Source organism: Natrix helvetica, assembly GCF_964273705.1.
Source record: "Natrix helvetica genome assembly, chromosome: 6".
Taxonomy (NCBI): Eukaryota; Metazoa; Chordata; class Lepidosauria; order Squamata; family Natricidae; genus Natrix; species Natrix helvetica.
The window spans coordinates 928,460-947,637 of record NC_138553.1 but is presented as its reverse complement, the minus strand read 5'-3'; the positions used below and the strand labels follow the sequence as shown (position 1 = coordinate 947,637).

General features: G+C 50.2%; 2 protein-coding genes across 2 annotated transcripts in view; both read right to left on the bottom strand.

Moving 5' to 3' along the window:
* Window positions 1-19,178, bottom strand: part of LOC309394511 (nucleoside diphosphate kinase 6-like) — a 435,625-nt gene that overhangs the window by 46,957 nt on the left and 369,490 nt on the right. The window lies entirely within an intron of this gene.
* On the bottom strand, window positions 10,599-17,606 carry ACR (acrosin; the record flags this gene model as incomplete). Its single annotated transcript, XM_081958662.1, has 6 exons — window positions 10,599-10,654; window positions 10,907-11,510; window positions 12,101-12,246; window positions 12,949-13,214; window positions 15,099-15,296; window positions 17,533-17,606. The coding sequence occupies 6 exons, from the start codon at window positions 17,604-17,606 to the stop codon at window positions 10,599-10,601; spliced, it is 1,344 nt and encodes a 447-aa protein (XP_081814788.1).

The window sequence follows — 19,178 nt, the reverse complement described above, 5'->3', positions numbered from 1 at the left end:
CTTATGCCAAAAGCTACATAGTTTCTCCTTTCACCAACTCCGGGGCTTCAGCAGACTAACAGAGTTGGAAGGGATCCTTGAGGTCTTCTAGTCCAACACCAGAGGTCGTATTCTGCCAGTTCTCCCCAGTTCAGATGAACTGGGAGTGGTGGTGGTGGTGGTGGGAGGCTCCACCCACCTGCCCAGACGTCATCACGGATGCTCTGCGCATGCACAGAAGCCCCGTGCATGAGAGAAGTGAGCGTGTGTGTGCATGCATGCTCCGGGTTCTGAGCGCAGGTGACTTTCATGCCTGCCCAACACTTCACCTTTTCCTAGGCTGGAATTTCAACAAGCCACCATTTACTGCAGTGCCGTCTTTCCTTTTTAGCTGGGTGTTGGCCCCAGAAAGACAGGATGCCGATATTTTAAAGGACGTAATCAATGGAGATTATTGTGCAGTGGAATAAGCCGTGCGATGCATTAGAAGAAGAAGCACCACTTTATTGCTAATATAGAATTAGAAATGTTGCTCAAGAGAAGAGCAGCCGCGGGAAGGGTGCAGCCTCCGGTCTTCTCTTTCAGATGGTCGGCAGGCCTGGAGGCAGCGACTGAACGGTCCAGGTGTCTCCTTCTCCAGGTAGGATCTCCCCATGAGTCCTCCAAAACACCCGGGCCTCAGAACCAAGCATCCCAGCCAGGCCTGCAACGGGGGGGGGGGGGGTTACTACTGCACTCCTCCAGCATCGGTTGTGTCTCGTCTCTCGGTTCACCTCAATCTGTTAAAAGCCGACCATCTTCTCTTGGGCAACCCAGCTGGGGACCTGGAGTAGGAGGGAGGGAGGGAGGGAGGGAGGGAGGGGACAGCCCCCCCCCAACAAAACTGTGTGTTTTTGAAGCCTGCTTGACAGATGGGAACGGAAGGGCAGGAAACGACCAGCTGATTATGGCGTGTGGGCATTGTGGCTACTTAGGGGACCTGCTCCACCTGGAGTACCAGAGGTAATTCAAGGGCGTCGTTGGGCGAGACCATCTCTGGGCATGCCACACCAAAGGGACGTTGGTTCGAAAGGGAGGCCTGGCCATGTTCCAGTTTGGGTAGTATCCACCGTAATAGGGAGGTCTTGTCTGGGGCTGCTGTGGACCATATCCTTGCCAAGGCGCTGGGGTGGGCCTGGTTCTGTGGGGAGGCCGGTAAACTGGAACCCAGCCTTGGTTCCAGTTCTGCCCATTCTGTGAACCCCACGGGGACAGCGTCTGAACGGGAAGTAGGGGCGGGGGCGGGGGCATTGCTGGCAGTGTTGGTACCAGCGCCTGCGACGACAGCTGGTCCTGCGGCCAAGGGATGGTGAAGGGTGTGGTGGGTTGCGTACTAGGACTTGTCTGAGCTGCAGCCCAGTTCTCGTACTGTTGGATTTCGTTTGCGGAAGGTGGCCTTAAAGGAGGCATGGTTGGCCTCGGCCTGGGTTGAACCCAGCTCTCAAGCTGCTGGTTTGCATGAGAAGGGGGGGTTGGTTGCCACAGCTGATCAAGCGGCTTTCCTGGGGGTCTCATTTTGGGTGGGCGAGGAGTCTTGAAAAAGTTCTCCTTGGTCATGTCTTTGATCCAGTTCAGGAAAAGCTGCGTGGAGGAATAGATGCCTGGCCTCATAGCCCTGGCACAGCCAGCCCCCCAGCTGGTGACACCCACAAGCCAGAAACGCTCGGACCTTTGTTCCCGACACATGAGAGGACCACCACTGTCACCCTGCAAGAACAAGAAGGAGAAGGACATCAAGGACAGGTACTGACAGGTACAAGAATTCAGGAAGCCAGGCTGTTCAAGCACGTACAAGCTTAATCCGTGTTAGTTCTCTACAAGAATCTGATCTACTAACGATCAAGGCAAATTGGCAGAAGATAAGAGTTGAGGAGGACTGGGCTTAGATTTCTGGTGGGTGCAAAGGCAGCTGGCAGTCTTCCAATATCCTGAGGGGCTGCCACAAAGAAAAGGGAGTCAACCTATTCTCCAAATCACCTGAAGGCAGGACAAGAAGTGATGGAAACTAACCAAGGAGAGAAGCAACCTGAAAGCCGTTTTCACCCTCCCGGGGCTTCAGGAAAGCCTCCGGAGCCTGTGGATGGCAAAAAGCGGCCCAACAGGCCTACTGGAAGTCCGGAGGCTTCAGTGAGGCCTGCACGCATGCATGCAGAGGGGTGCAGGGGACTGCAGGGGGGAGTTCTGCACACATGCACGGGAGGGAGGGCATTGCATTATGGGGGGGCACACGCATGTACGCTATCACGGATGCACCCTTTTGGCACCCGAGCATAAAGTTGTTCACCATCGCTGGTGTAGGGTCTCCTGCCTGAGCAGGGGGTTGGACTAGAAGACCTCCAAGGTCCCTTCCAGCTCTGTTCTTCTGTTACCTGGCAAGTGTCAATGCCTCCTTCCTCATGCCCAGCACAGAGATTGTTGTAATGGATTTTCATGTTGTACCAGGCGGTGCTGTTGCAGATGGTTGTGGGGATGAGGTTTACTTTGGCTTCTTGCAGGATATCCGAAGTCGCCTTTGGCTCTGTGAGCAAAAAAGATTTCTTTATTTGTTAACTTTATCTATTACATTTATTTGCCTCCTAATTTGCTGTGAGTCCCCTCTAGGCGGCTTACAATAACAAAAAGGAAAGAAAATCAAAGGCCTGTGAACAGAAGCAAAATAATAATAATAATAGGACTATAAAGTAAGCAATGACAAAGGAACACATGTTCACCAGAATAAACGTCACAGGTGACACTTGCCTACACAATGCCTGTTACCAAGTTGACATTGGAGGAAAGGGGGCAGAGAAATCCACGCATTCCTTCGACAAGGGTCAGATCTCAGATTTCTACAGCAGGCTTGTGAGGCACGAAATTGTACGACCTGCTGCAGCCCCTTGTTGGCCAAAGTGATTTATCACACAGACTGAGGGGAGGGGAGAAACAGGGGTAAAGTTCAGCCATAATTAAATTGAGGTTAGATCTGACTCCACGCGGGTGTTGCCGAGATGTTCTTCCTAATAAATGACTGGGTTTCTTTTGAAACTTGGCTCGAGGCTCATAAGTTAATTAGGGCATCTTTTGGAAACCTGATACACAAGTCCATTCCCTCAAGCGTCACCCTAGAACAGGGGTGTTAAACTCAAGGCCGCAGGCTGCACCTAGCCCATGGGGGGGGGGTTAAGATCTGGCCTGCAGGGCCACCCTGGCAACAGTGAAAGACCGGCCCACCGTGCCTCTGCCAGCAAAAACAGAGCGTGCGGGGGGGGGGGGGGCTGGGCGTAGTCTCCTGGGGCCCTGTTTTCAGCCTAGATGGCGCCCTGCTGCCCTCTCCAGGGGAGCACGCCCACCCCAGCTACTCCCCCCCAGCTCCCCCCAGGTCAAACACAACCCTCATGTAGCCCTCAATGACATCGAGTTTGACACCCCTGCCTTAGAATCAGCATGTACACACATTCACACCAAACACAAGCCCTTTCGTACCCCATTCTCTCTGTAGCTACCTTCACAGCAAATCTCTTTGCTTTTGCGAATAAATAAATCTCCTTTCCTCACAACGTGTCTGGATTTCATTTTGATTTGCTCCTGCCCCGACCCCGGCTCGAGTTGGAACCCCAAATTATTATTCTGATAAAAGTTCTGGTTGGGGGAAGATCTCAGAGAAAATGAGATCTTAAAAACCCATTTGTGTGGAACAGCTTTCCAAGATCTCAGGCCTGGAAGGACCAGAGAGTCCCACCAGGGGAAAAGGCAGCTTCTGGTGTTGCGTTGTTGTGACGAGAGACTCCTCCTTGATGGACATGTGTTGGAGCACTCACTTGACACATCGGTCACTCCCCAGCCGCTGACATAGCAGTGGGTCAGCGATGAAATCTCCAAGCCCTCGTTCGGCAGGCAGGCAGGCTGGATGTAGTCACTGCAGTTGACCGGGTGGCTCAGCTCCATCAAGGCCACGTCGTTGAAGTGGGTGCTGCGTATGTATTGCTGGTGCTCCACCAGGTTCTTGATGGTGCGTTCCTGGACATCCGGGCCTGGCCGAGAGAGCTGAGCGGCACCAAAGACCAGCTTCCAGTGTTCTAGGTTTCTGGAGCAGAGAAGGAGACGGGAGGCTGCCATCACTGCGTATGGAAAACTGCCCCCCCCCCAAAAAAAGTGGGATTCAACCAAAACCGAGAAAGGGTGGGAAGAGGGTGGAGATAGTTCATGGGCTTTACTACAAGGCGTTGGGAATATCTCAGCTATAAAAGAATCAGCTACAAAAGAAGAAGCCGAATCTCTGTCTCTTTGGCTTCTGGGAAGGTGCTCAGACCATCAGTCTGTCCACTAAGAGTAGATTTGGTCCTACAGCCCTATTAGCTACTCAACTTCCAGCCCTATTCTTCTGTGCATGTGCAGAGTATCTGTGATGACATCTGGGCAGGTGGACGGAGCCTCCCGCCAGCACCACTACTGGTTCACCTGAACCGGGGTAAACCAGGAGAATACCACCTCTGGTGTTGGACTAGAAGACCTCAAGTGTCCCTTCCAACTCTGTTATTCTGTTGAAGTCAAGCAGCAGCAATATAGAGCTCCAGAGTTGGTGAAATGAGAAACTACTCAATGGCTGTCCAGTCTCTTCTTAAAAACCTGCAGCGATGACGCATCACTGGGACTAGAACTCACTGATACCTGGTGATCGGCAGTATTCTAGTATTTGAGGGGCTTCCCCAAAGAAGGGGGAGGAACTTGTTTTTCCAAAGCACCAGAGGGCAGGACAAGAAACAACGGATGGAAACTCATCAAGGAGAGAAGCAACCTGGAATTAAGGAGAAACTTCCTAACAGGGAGGACAATTAACCAGTGGAACTCCTTGCCTCCAGAAGTTGCAGGCGCTTCGTCACTGGAGGTTTTTAAGAAGAGACCGGACAGCCATTTGTCTGGGATGGCTTAGAGTCTCCTGCATGAGCAGGAGAGTTGGGGTTAGGGTAGAAGACTCCACGGTCCCTTCCAGCTCTATCCTGAATTTGAATTTGTCCCAAAGTCACCCAGTTGACTCCCATGCCTAGCTCACTGTCTTCCACTTTCTAGCCTGGTGCCTCAACCACTAGACCAAACTGTCACTTATTTCTCAGGTTGGAAAAAAAATGCAATAGTTTTCCTTTGAGAAGTGCAAATGCCGAAGCTGCCTGCAATCTTGTGTCTGAAAACAACTTTAAAAAGACAATGGAAAATTCCCAGCTCAGACCTGTTCAGATGCCATGTCTGTAACACACTTAAACACACCTGCACACTGAAAGGGTAGCGTAGAATTGCAGGAAGTATGCAAATGAGTGCAGAGAAGAGCAGCGGAGGTGATTAGGGGGCTGGAGGCTAAACTGTGCAATGAACCGTTGCAGGAGCCCAGTTGGTATGCAGAAAGATGGGTCGCCCCTAAAGCTTTATAGGATTTTTCTGATGGTTATTCAGATAGTTGCTTTAGTCTGGCAAGATTCCTGCCTATGGGCGAAGAGCGATAAGGAAACTATTCTGAGCAATGCACGGTGTCATTCCTGATTCCTTCTGCCTGACCATCTCCTCCTGCAAGCCTAAGCTAGATCCCCCCCCCCCCGACTCAGCACAGGAGGCCCTTCCTTCCCCTCACCTTTTGTTGAGGAAGCAGTGTGCAGCGGTGATGGCCCAGCGAGAGCTGATGAGGGACCCCCCACAGGTGTGCTTGTAGCCGGCCATGGTGGGTATCTGGATGCTGACAATCCAAGGCCATGTTCCTGGGAGCGTATCGACGCCACCCACGATCCGCAGGTTGCTGCTGTGGCTGGAGGCCAAAGGACGGCGGCCACAGATATCGCTAGGGAAGAGAGAAACGTTGGTTAGACGAGGGGCAAGGATGCCTGTGGGACAAGGGCTGGAAGGCTCAAGGTGCAGTCAGAATAACAGAGTTGGGAGAGTTGACCTTCTAGTCCAACCCCCTGCTCAGGCAGGAGACCCTACCCCACTTCAGACAAAGGGTCGTCCAATCTCTTCTTTAAAACATCGAGTGATGGAGCAACTACAACCTCTGGAGGCAAAAACTGTTCCACTGGTTAATTGCTCTGATTGTCAGGAAAAGTTTCTCCTTAGTTCCAGGTTGCTTCTCTCCTTGGTTAGTTTCCATCCGTTGCGTCTTCTCCTGCCTTCAGGGGCTCAGCCCCTTAGATATTGGGACACCCTTTCATATCATGTGAGCAAGGCATCACTGTGGACCTTATTCATGCAACGGAGGCCCAGGGTGGCAAGGAGACAGACGAAGGAGGTGTAAAGCAATGTGTGGCATCCTACAGAGTCATACTCATGGACAGCCGCATGGGAATCAAGCAGTTTAAAACCCTGAAAGGAGAGATCTGCAACTGGGAAAGAGTAACACACTCAAAATCAAAGCACAATCATGCAACATATTGAAGCTGCTTCGTGAATGAAGTCTTAGAAGGCTGGCACTACACTCTCAGCCAGGAGGTTACTAGACAAACTTAGTGTCAGGTTTCCGAAAGATGCCCTAATTGATTCGTGAGCCTCAAGCCAAGTTTTAAAAGAAAACCAGTCATTTATTAGGAGCACCATTTCGTCAATGCCCCATTGCAGTCAGATCTAAACCTCATTTGAATTATGGCTGAACTTTACCCCTGTTCCTTCCCTCCCCTCAGTCTGTGTCATAAATCACATTCTCCAATGAGGTGCACGCCTCACAAGCCTGCTGTGCTCATCTGAGATCCGACTCTAGCCGAAGGTATGCGTGGAATGCGCGCCCCCTTTTCCTCACCATGGCAACTTTATGAGTTGACACTTAGCATGTTGTCCAAACGCATCAGTTTGGTTTGTTGTCAATTCAATCATGTCGACCATGCTCATCAGCTGAGCATCCTCACAGTTTGCTCTGAGTGCTGGGAACGGAATGGATGCTGCCTTGAAAGCCCACAGGAAGGGGGAGACATGAATCTTTCCACCACAGGAACCCAAAAAACAAATAAGGACCAGGAACTGGATTGGGGGACTGGAGGCTAAAACATATAAAGAACGGTTGCAGGAACTGGGTAGGCCTAGTCTGGTGAAAAGAAGGACTAGGGGAGACATGATAGCAATGTTCCATTATTTGAGGGGTTGTCACAGAGAAGAGGGGGTCAAATTACCTGAAGGTAGAACAAGAAGCAATGGGTGGAAACTAATCAAGGAGAGAAGCAACTTAGAACTAAGGAGAAATTTCCTGACAGTGAGAACAATCGGTGGAACAAGCTGCCACCAGAAGTTGTAAACGCTCCAACACTAGAGGTGTTTAAGAAGGGACTGGACAGACATTTGTTTGGAGTGGTGTAGAGTTTCCTGCTGAGTCAGAGGGTTGGACTAGAAGACCTCCAAGGTCCCTTCCAACTCTGTTATTCTATTCTAACGTATTCTTAAAAGACAGCAATCTACTGTTACAGAAGAACAGGGCAGAGTTCTCCAAGAGAAGCCGTATGGCATTCATCCACCTGAGAGCAGTGGTGGGTGGGGAAAGTGCTCAGGGGCAGCCATGGCTCCTCCCTCTACTTATGGCCACGCTAGTTCTGGGTGGGTTCCAAGGAAGGTGGCGATACAGGAAGGGGAGGGGAGGGGGACTGCAGCAGCCCGCCTTCCATGCGCTGCGTGGACATCGGCTGCAAAGGAGGCCCGGAGTTCCCAGGATTTCTCTGTGGCCCAAGATGGATCCAGCAGGCCTGAGCAGAGAGGAGCAGGCACCGCACAGCATCACGACCACTTCCTCTGAGCAACCCCTGGATTTGACACGACTCACCCACATCTGTTATCGTACGCATGTGTGGACCCTAGCAGGAAAAGGGCCAAAATATGAAGAGGTAACGGCTTCATCCTACATGACTCAAGAAGAGCTCAGTTCCATCTTGGGCTCACGACATTCCTCATGACATCACAAACCATAGGCCGCTTGCCTTCCTCCAATTAGCACGCAGCCAATATGACGTCACACCAGTTCTCTGCTCCCTTTCCAGCCGAGAGCCTCAGTGAAAGTTCCCCAGGGGGCCGGCCTGGCGCCTGGTTGCTCAGCAACTGAGATTGACAGGCAGTAGGCAGGCTCATTTGATTTCCCTGCCACAGACCTGGTGGTCAGAGTGACATTTTCAGTAAGACTCCAAGCTCAGGTCATGAATCAACAAGAGAACATTGAGTGGGCTGGACCCTCTTAGTACCCCTCCTCTTAAGAGGCAGCAGTGGGTGGATAGTGACCACCTTAGGCCCAGGACTCTTCAACGTCTTCATTAATGACTTAGATGAGGGACTAGAAGGGGAACTCATCAAATCTGCAGATGACCCTCCGCTGGCAGGAAGAGCCAACACCCCGGAAGACAAGAGCAGGATCCAAAAGGATCTTGGCAGACTTGAACAATGGGCCCTATCCAACACGATGCAATTGAATGTGGGGAAAAGTAAGGACCTACACGGAAGCAGGAAAAGCCAAAGTTACGAGTATAGACTAGGCAAAACCTCTCTCAAAACCTGCAAGAGGGACCTTGGAGTCCTAACGGACGATCCCTTAAAGGCGAGCCAGCCGTGTGCGGCAGCAGCTGAAAGAAGCAGCTGATACAATCCTTGGTTGTATAAACAGAGGCAAGGAATCAAAACCACGTGAAGTCTCAGTACCCCTTTATAAAGCCTTCGTAAGGCCACCCCTGGGACACTGCATCCCGTTTGGCTCAACCCATTGCAAAAAAAAAGACCCTGAGGCTTTGGAAAAAGGGCAGAGAAGAGCAACTAAGATGATTAAAGGCCTAGAGATAAAAATATATGAAGAACCGTTGCAGGATTTGGGGTTGGCCAGTCTAGAGAAAAGAAGGAGCAGGAGTGACATGGTCGCAGTCGTCCACTATTTGAAGGGCTGCCAGAAAAGAGAGATGGCTCAACCTACTCTCCAAAGCACCAGAAGGCAAGAGAGGAAACAATGGATGGAAACCAATCAAGGAGAGAAGCAACCAGGAGTTAAGGAGAAACTTCCTAACAGGGAGGACAATTAATCAGTGGAACAGAAGTTGCCTTCAGAAGTTGTGTTTGCTCCATCACTGGAGGCTTTTGAGAAGAAACTGGACAGCCATTTGTCTGAAATAGGGTCTCCCGCTTGAGCAGAGGGCTGGACTAGAAGACCTCCAAGGTCCCTTCCAGTTCTGTTATTTTGTATAATAAGCCTATGAGGTGGATTGGGCTGGGAAAGAGGGACCAGCCCAAGTCAGCCAGTGGCTTCTGTGTGTGAAGTCTTGAATGTAGATTTTGCGCTGGTCCAAGCTGTTATAGCCACGGGAGGGGAATGTTTATATGTGATTCTGAGTCACGGATTCCAGAGAGTTTTCCATTTGGTCCAGGCCAATTGTCAGCTAGCTCGAATGGCCCAGCTTTCTCCCGGGCTAACAGCAATTCACTTTGGGGGAAGACACCATGCTGGCTTCTTCTTAGATTCCTTATTTGCCTTTCTCGGTAGTATTGTGGTGGGCTGGGCCTTTGTAAGCAGAGTTTCCCAAGCTTCTTGTCTTGTTTTCCCCGCTAAATTTTTCATCCATGGAATTCATCCCCAAGTTCTCTCTAAGTTTGTTGAAATCAACTCTTTTAAGGTCTAAGATGCTGGCTGGATTATATTATGTTGGTTTGTGTCTGCATTTTATTGAATTCCAATGCGACACAGTTAGGTTTCCTGCAACTTCAAGCCCCTTTATCAATTTCATCTCTGATATGAGAATTAAGTCCAGTATAGCTGGCCTCCTAGTTCCCTCCTCTTCCTTTTAGGTGACAAACTTGTCAGCTAGGCTCATCATGCCCCTCTTTCAATCTGCCACTTGATACAGAGTTTGTCTCCCAGTTGATGTCAAGAATAATTAAAATCCCCCATTACTGCTGTGGTGTGTTTCCTACATTTAGATGAAAACGTTCACCTATCTCTTCTGCTTAGTTGGGTGGCCTGTAATACACACCCATGGCAATGTTATTCTCTGGCACTGCCACAGTGCATACTTTGACACAACCATCAAAATTCCTGTCAGTGGTCTCAGCCCAACTTCTAGGACCAGAAAGAGATAAAGCAGTTGCCACCAAGACAAGCAAAAGCAATGCAAAAGGAGGAGAGGAGAAAAGGAAGGAAGAAGGAAGGAAGGAAGGAAGGAAGGAAGGAAGGAAGGAAGGAGGAAGGAAGGAAGGAAGGAAGGAAGGAAGGAAGGAGGAAGGAAGGAAGGAAGGAAGAGGTAAGGGAGAGAAAGAGAAGGAGAGAGGGTAGGAAGGGGAAGAGGAAGAGTAGGAGTAGGGTAGAGCTAAGGGAAGAAAGAAGGGGAAGGGGAGGAGGAAGGGAGGAAGTAGAGAAGGGAGGGAGGGGGAAAGGAAAGGGAAAAGAAAGGGGTGGTGTTAAAACAGGCGGAAGGGATGGGAAATAAAGCAACCCAAACTGTATATTATAACCTTTTAAATGGAATGACAAATGTAAAGGAGAAGAGAACTACTAGGTGAATGGACACTATAATTGTATGTAAGAGAATAAAAAATAAAAAAAACTTTTCAAGGAAAAAAAGCAATGAAGCCTTGTACATTTTTACAAAGGTTTATTTGAAGGACAGGAATTTTCATCATTTCTTGCGTTCATTGGATCCCTTGAAAAGTCCCATTGCGCAGAAGACGTCATCTGCGTAAGGGAAGAAACCCCCCCACCCCCACTTAAGCAAATAAAGTGGCCCACTGAGCGGCAACCGTTGTCTCTGGGTTCATGAATGGGGGCGCCTGAAAGGCCAACGCTTAATCCAGTTTAAATCCCCACTGTAGCCGTAGAAGGCGCCTTGCGTAATAGTCTTGTACTCCCGTTTGGGCTTGGCAGGTGGAGCTTTGGTGGTGGTGGTGGTGGTGGTGGTGGCGGTGGTGGTGGTGGAGGTTGTACTACTTTCAGTGGTGGCTTCAGTGGTTTCTTCCGTGGTGGCTTCAGTGGTTTCTTCCGTGGTGGCTTCAAAGACTTCTTCCGTGGTGGCTTCAAAGACTTCTTCCGTGGTGGCTTCCGTGGAGGCTTCAATGATTTCCTCAGTGGTGTCTTCGGGGATGGTTTCCGTGGTAGTAGCAGTGGTTGTTGAAGTGGTCATCAAAGAACGAGTAGTAGTTTCGGTTTGTAAGGGAGGCCATGGATTCTGCAGTGTTGTGGTGGTTGGAAGGGGGGTTGTCTCTGTTTCGGACGTTGGTATTTCTTGCTTCCTTGGAGTTTCTTCGGGTGGAAGTGGGCTTGTTTCTTCTGTGGACGTTGTGGGTTTAAGTGTGGATGGACTGGATGTGGCTGATGATGTTGTCCCTCGGAGCACCTGTGGCACAGGGGTGACCTTCTCCTGGATGGTCTTTTCTTTTGTGTAGCCTAGGATCCAGTCATAGAAGTTCTGGGTAGAAGTGTAGACTCCAGGTTTCTGGGCCCTGGCACAGCCCAGTCCCCAGGCAGTCACTCCCACAATCCAGTAGCGTTCGGACCGGTTTTCCCTACACATCAGAGGCCCTCCGCTGTCACCCTACAGTAGGAAGAAAGAGAAGCAGTGAAGGGAGTAACTAGGAAGAGAAGGGAACTTGCTGGTGTGTTGGAAAGAGATGCAACAGAATGCAGAACATGGAATAACCAAGTTGGAAGGGACCTTAGAGGTCTTCTAGTCCAACCCCCTGCTTAAGCAGGAGACCCTGTAGCATTTCAGATAAATGACCATCCAAACTCTTTTTGAAAGCCTCCAGTGATGGAGCACCCACAAGGTCTGGAGGGAAGCCATTGGATTGGCCCTGTGTATGTGGCCCATCAATCAATGTAGCTTTGTGTAGATCATAAATCATGATGATCTCCTGAAGACCATGTTATTTACCCACGGAAGAGGATCTTTGTAGCCCAGGGCCAAACTGGTAGTCCTGTCTTTGCACTATTTGTAAGCTACCCACAACACTTATAACTCTGGATGACCAACAAGGCAGAACATGAAAATCATACAGCGTGTGGTTTTTAGAACATTGTCATGAACATTAAAACAAAATTACCCACGTCTAAGATGAACAATCGGAATCAATCAATCAGAGTAACAGTGCAGAATGGGTGGGGGAATGTGACCTGCTCACACACCTGGCAAGTGTCAACGCCTCCTCCTTCAAATCCGGCACACAGGTTACTGGGGGAGATGCTCCCGTAATACCAGTTGCTGCTGTTGCACTTCTCTGTGGTGATCAGGTCCACCTTGGCCTCCTTCAAGATTTCTGACGGAGCCTTGTCTGCAGAGGAAGAGATAGTTGCTGAGTTTTCCCACCCAGATTTCTTTGCTGATGGAAAAGAATATCTGTAGATCAGGGTTGAACATTGGGGGGTCCCTGGTGCTCTGTGAGCTGGGTGGTTTTCCTGCAGATGTTTTATGGCCCACATAAAGAGCACCCTCAGTGCTTGAAGGGAGGGGAAGCAGCGGGAGGAGGAAGAGGAGGAGGAGGAAGACTGTAGGGCCTTTACTGCTCTCCCACCTTGGTGGTTTTCTTGCAGATGTTTCATGGCCCAACTAGATAATATCGTCAGTGCTAGAGGGGAGGGGAGTATTTAAACAAAGAGCAAACCCACTTCCTTCCAGCACTGATTATGTTCCTTAGCGGGGTAGTGAAACGTCAGCAAGAAAACCACCAAGCTCAGAGACGATCAAAGACCCCACATTCCTTTGCATTGAACTGTCTTCTTCTTTTCCTTTATTATTTAAGCTGTCCCCCATGTTCCACTGCCAAGAATCAGCGGGCCTTCCTCTCTCCCTGTTCACTGGGGTAGTGATGTTCAGTGGGCAGTTATCTCTTATGGGAGCATCCGTTGGCAGGAAGCCCTGTGGTGAAATCCTCCTACAGTCACTCCTGCAATTGTGCCCTGAAGAACCACGTAGCCAATCTGAACTCTGCGCGTGGTGCGGGGTCTGGCTGTTTGTGCCTGGTAGAGACTCTCACCTTTCTCCCTCGTATAGCCCCACCCAGCAATGTAGCAATGGACCATGCTGGAGACGTCCACTGAGCTGTCTGGCAAGCAGGCGGGCTGGATGTAGTCGTTGCACTTCACAGGGTCATCCAACTCCACCAGGGCAAGGTCATTGATCTGCTGGCGAGGCTGGTAGTTCTCGTGCTTCACCACCCTCTTGGGGAAGCGGACTTCTGAATCGGGACCCGGGTGGGATAATTTGTTCGTGCCGAACACCAGTTCCCAATTGGTCAGGTGCCTGGTGGGAGAGAGAAGAGTAGAGAAGCTTCACGGACTCCTGTCCCACCGTTACTGTACTGTCCACATCGCCATAAACCTCACAAAGCAGGAAACTATCCCAAGAAAACCCTCAGGGTGGAAGGAGAGAGGGCATCTTCAAGCAGCCTCAAAATAATGGCCCCAACCAGTGGCTGGAGATCAAGGAGCCAGCAAGGACAGAGCCAAGCCAGAAGAGAAGAATTGAGAAGTGGGTGCTCCAACACTGGAGCCTTTTAAGAAGAGGCTGGACGTGAAATTGGATACAAATTGTAAATGGTGATTAAGAAAGGAGGTCTAGAAACTTTGTTATTAAATATAATCATCTTTTTTTAAATTTAGAACGTGTCATAAAGATGTAATGTTACCGGATGATGATGGAAACAGTTAATGCCATTTGGAATATTTTATATAAAAGAACGTACAAACAACTATAGTCAAATGAAGGTTGAGGTATGATGATAGTAATATATATATAAATATATTTGATTTAAAATATATAACTTGATATGAATTGTAGGTGATGACTGTGGAAGGGATGCACAGAAGTTTTTTGTAACCAATTGACACACTTTCTACAATTTGTAATGGAAGATGGTTTTGTGGTGTTTTTTGTGTTTTGTTTGTCTGTGTTTATTCAAAAATAAAAAAAAAATCTTATATTGAAAAGAAGAAGAGACTGGAAAGCTAACAGAATGGCATGGGATCTCCTGCTTGAGCAGGGGGCTGGACTAGAAGACCTCCAATCTCCCGTCCAACTCTGCTATTCTGTTTTTATGTGGCTGTGAGGAAAGATGCTGTTGGGGAATTCCCAGCCAGGCGAGGAGGGAGGAGGCATCAAGTGGGGAACTAGCCTTGAGGCACTGTGCATCTGCCAGAGATTAGGGCTTACTAAGATCCGTGGAGCCTTATCTGTTTGTTCCCCAGAGAAAGAGTGCAGCCTGGGGAGATTCTTGTACTACAGGTAGAACAGAATAAAATGGACAATTTGAAACTTTCACACATTGATCTGGTCACTTGGACCTGGTGGACGCTGTGCTCAAAGACACCAAGGCCCCCAGGGAGGCAGCAGCACTCATGGGGGTTTGCTCCCTCCCCTTGGCCAGTCCTCAGGGTCTTTTAAGCCCCAAACTGCATCAACATATACTCATTAGACACTCAGGGGTGGCAGCTGTGATAGTGTAAATGAAAGCGTTACTTATTTATTTATTTGCCGTATTTAGCCTATGGCATCTACAGAGGATAGACTATCACTGATATACAAATGAGTTTAAATAAAGCATCAGCAAATTAGGAGAGGGAGAGAGATGATAGAAATAGAAAGAATAGATAGATAGATAGATAGATAGATAGATAGATAGATAGATAGATAGATAGATAGATAGATGATAGATAGATAGATAGATAGATAGATAGATAGATAGATAGATAGATGATAGATAGATAGATAGATAGATAGATAGATGATAGATAGATAGATAGATAGATAGATAGATAGATAGATAGAAGAGAGAGTCACACACACAGAGAGAGTACAATACAATATACAAGATAAAATGTTAAATTAAGATAAAACGATAATAAAACCACCATAATATGGCACCACAGCGTAGCAATGGGATAGAGAGGAAATGCAGATTACCTTCACAAGGGGGCACTTCAGGCAGCCTTCTGTCTTCACTGGGGCTAAAAGGCTACACATGCAGCAACTGAATTGGCCATTTCCTCCCTTGTGGTCAAAAACTACCGAGGCAGCCATTGGATGACTTGGCTTATGGGCCCACATGATAGTCCTGCAAAACAGGCACGCTTCCCGCAGAGCCCCTGAGCTGTGCACCTGGCCCCTCCCTCGCCTGCTTTCACTCACCTGATGTCTCTGAAGCAGTGGGCTGCTGTGAGGATCCACCTGGAGCCGATGAGTGACCCTCCGCAGGTGTGCTGGTAGCCAGACTTGAACGGGGTCCGGATGCTGACCATCCAGGGCCAGGTGCCTGGCATAGTGTCGATGCCCCCCACAACGGGGAGGGAGTGGCCAGGTGCCAAGGGGCGCCTGCCGCAAAGACCTCTAGAAACAGCAAGAGCAAGGAGACCTTGGGACCTCCCGGTAGCCTTGGCAGGTACTCCTCCACTTATGACCAGGTGCTTGGTGACCGATAGTCTCCAGAGCTACTTCCAACCCATTGGGCCATAAGTCCCAGTGGCCATTCCTCTCCCAAGAACACGTGTCCCAAGGGGGCTTTTTCAAGACCGTGGTTTGAAAGAGGAGTCACGGAGGCCGCCTATGCTAGGGTTGAACAGCCCTCTCTCAACAGAAGGGGGGGGGTTGTGCAGTACCACCTGTCTGCTGTTTACAACACAGTCCTTTCAGCAGTTTCCAGAAGATTCCACACCCATTTGCACTCTGGTTCAGGTGACCCTGAGGGCATAGATGAACCTCCAAGTGGCCTCAAGGTCTCTCAGGGAGAGTGCAAACGACCAGATGACTGCAAGGAATATAAAGCCTTCCTTTCTCCACCAGTCAGTCAGAACTGAAGAAGCTTCTTGGATGAGAAGTGACGCCACTTCAAGGAAAAACAAGGAAGTCCAGTTGCTTTTTGAAAAAGCACCTTTGGGACTCCCATGAACAGGTGATTGCATTTTGGGCATTTCACACCCATTTCTTGTCTTTTTGTGTACACTGAGAGCATCTGCACCAAAGACAGTTTGGTTCTGCTCTGCTCTGCTCTACTCTACTCTACTCTACTCTACTCTACTCTACTCTACTCTACTCTACTCTACTCTACTCTACTCTACTCTATTTGCATTTATAGTTATATGTGGTGTCCCATTGTCACATGACCATGATTTTTGCAATTATTTTTCCAGAAATCAGAGTTTCCTTCCAGTTCCCAGCAAAGGACAATTGTTGGATATAATGGATTCTCTTGAACAGCTTCGTGGCTTGAAGGACCCCCATCATTGGGAGCAACTAGCTTGGGGAATGAAGGGGTGCTGAAAGTGGTGATGCAGGAGCAATGATGGCTCTACAGAGGGCACTCTTCCAAAAGCCATTCCCTTGCTGAGCTGCTGAAAACCCACCACTAGGGGGCAGAGGAGTGCAATGCACCAGTTGGTTGGTGGATTTACCTTACTCACAAATCCTCTATCTCTGCATTGATGTCTCTCTCTGTGTGTGTGTCTTTGTGTACGTTCTTGTAGCAACACACATCATTGCTCCCTTCAAATCAAGGAGCTATCAGCTCTTCCTCAATGTCATTGGAATAAAAGGATTGGAAAGGGACCTCGGAGGTCTTCTAGTCCAACCCTCTGCTCAAGCAGGAGACCCTGTACCAATCTGGACACAGGGCTGCCCAGTCTCTTCTTAAAAGCCTCCAGGGATGGAAACTGGGGGCTTCAGAATCATGGATACAGAGGGGGATCTTGGTGGAAAATGCCCAGAAAGGTGGACAAGAGGGGAGAGGAGGAAACATAGATGGAGGAAGACCTGCCCCCTTTTGCTCTGCAGCTTCTGATTTGATGGGGGGGGGGGCTTCATTCCACCTCTGGGCAGGTTGGAGAAGATCCACCTGTCAGGCCATGCTGGAAGCCTCCTGGGCTCATCCCAGCCTTGGGCTGATGCTCTCCATCGTATTCCACAGCCCACGCTATCGGGCTTGGCCTGCCCCTCTTTGCCCCACCACAAAATCTGGGTGTCAGGCCTGCAGCCGGTTCCTTTTGGGACCTTTGGCCTGCCACACTAATATTCTTTTCTACTACGCAGTTTCATGAGTGGGGAATTGGGGGCGGGGACAGTAAGGAGTAGAAGGTGATGTTGTCAAAATAAAAATCCTTTCTAGAAAGCCAAAGTCATCCTTTGTCTCTGCACCTGGCCGGAACTGGATGGGTGGAACTGCCAGCGTGGCAGGGGAAGATTGTGCCATGGGATGGACTTGGGGGTGGGGGGGGGGCAAGATCTTGAACTTTCAACTGGGAGGGGGGGGAACCAGGAAGCTTTCAGATTCAGGTTTCCCCAGATGGGCCAACGTGGCTCTCTTCATCAATTGGAACTTTGAGCAATACTTTGCCCTGGACTCTGATTTACTTTTGGATGCTATTTGGAACACTGACACTGGGATCTGACTGGGCTTTTTCTTGACCGACTGGTGGTAGCTGAGGAGCCTGAGCCTGCCTGCCAATGGATCTCCAAGTGGGCAGGGGTTCTGCCTTGTGACCTGCGGAACTGCCAGCCGTCTGTTCCTCTCCCTCTGCAGAAAGAGGGGGCTGGGCAGGGACCCCAACCTGCTTGCCTTGCTGCCACCTACCTGCAATTGTCCTCCTGGGCATGCACCATCCAGATTGTGAGGAGGGCCAGAAGGCAGAGGAGCAGCCTCCTCATCCTCCAGGTCTCTGGGGCTTGACATCATAGAATGTGGGCTGTGTGACATCAGGCCGAGCCCCCTGCGGTTCCTAACATTCTCTGTGGAATGTGGGAGCCAGGGAGGCCAAGCGGCTGCATGGAGGCCTTCAAGGCTGGGCACGGGAGACATCCAAGCGCACGGGAGACCTCCAGCCAGGCTTCACCACACGCCGAGACAAGGTTGAAGGAAAAGGCCTGGAAAGCGGGGCTTTGTTGATGCTTGGTGCTCTCTGAGCTGCGTTGTTTTCGTGCAGACGTTTCATGACCCCACTAGGCAACCTCCTCAGTGCTAGAAGGGAAGGGGGGTTCAGAAGGGAGGGGGAGGAGGAAGCTGTTCTCACCGTCCTCTGGTGCGGGGTCCTCAACTCCTGTGCCAGGGGCCACTACCGGGCCATCACCTATTCGCAATTGCACTGGGTGTACACTGGGCTGGTACGTGCACGCACGCATGCGCTTCAACTGGCACGAGCAGCCTACTGGCCCAAGTGCATATGCACCTCAGCATGTGGAAGTTGAGCTACGGGCGCAGATGCATGCAAACCAAGCCGATGCACCTGGAAGTTGACACTGGGTGCAGCCTGGTTCCCCTCTCCCGCCCTCCGTCAGGTAGCCAAGATGGGGGTGGCGGCTATCAGCTTTCAGGGTCTCCAGCCCCCCATGTTCTTTGGTGGTTTCCTTTGACTCCAAGTCTCTCCATCACCTTCGCTTGCTCTAGTGAATTCCCCCGCATGGCTTGGCCAAAGCAACGGAGACGCAGGGTTGCGATTTTGCCTTCCAGCGACACGCCTGGTCTTGTCTGCTCCAGGAGTTGCTTGTTGGTCACCTTTGCTGTCCGAGGGAGACGCAGGGGCCTCTTCTCCAGGATCGCAGCTTAAACCAGTCGATTTTCTAAGGTCCAGCTTTTACAGCCATCGGCAGCTGCGGCAAACACGATAGAGTGGACTATCCTACATTTGATGGCCAGGCTGACGTCCAGTTGTGCACCTCTGCATGGCTGCATTTCCAGCTGAACTTGTGCAGTTGCCTCCCCAGGTCACCCTCCACATCTCCATGCTTACTCCTACGGATGGCAGCTGCCCCCCCCCCCGCTCCGCCCCCCCCCCCAGCCAGCAATGAAGGCTCTGGAGAAGAAGCTTCCGAGGCCAGAGTGACAGGATGTAGGCAGGCTGGCTCTGCACATACCTGTCCAAGGTGCCTGGGCTGCTGATCTCTATCAATGCAATTTCACTGACCTTGATATGTGCCCTTCCCACCCTCTCCCAACCCTTCTCTGTCTTCCCTTCCCTTCCTGTCTTCCATTCTCCCTTTCCTTCTCTCTTCCTTTTCTTTTTCTCTTTCCTTCCCTTCCCTACACTACACTTTCTTTTCTTCCCTTCCCTTTCACCTTTCTCCCTCCCTCCCTCCCTCCCCCTTTCCTTCTCTTCTCTTCCCCTTTCCTCTTTCCTTTCGTATCATCTCATCGTATTCTATTTTTAATAACCTGGTGCTTTGATCTACTCCAGAGGACGCGTCCTCTCCTTCTCAGCAGGCCCAATTAAATCTGAGTGCATC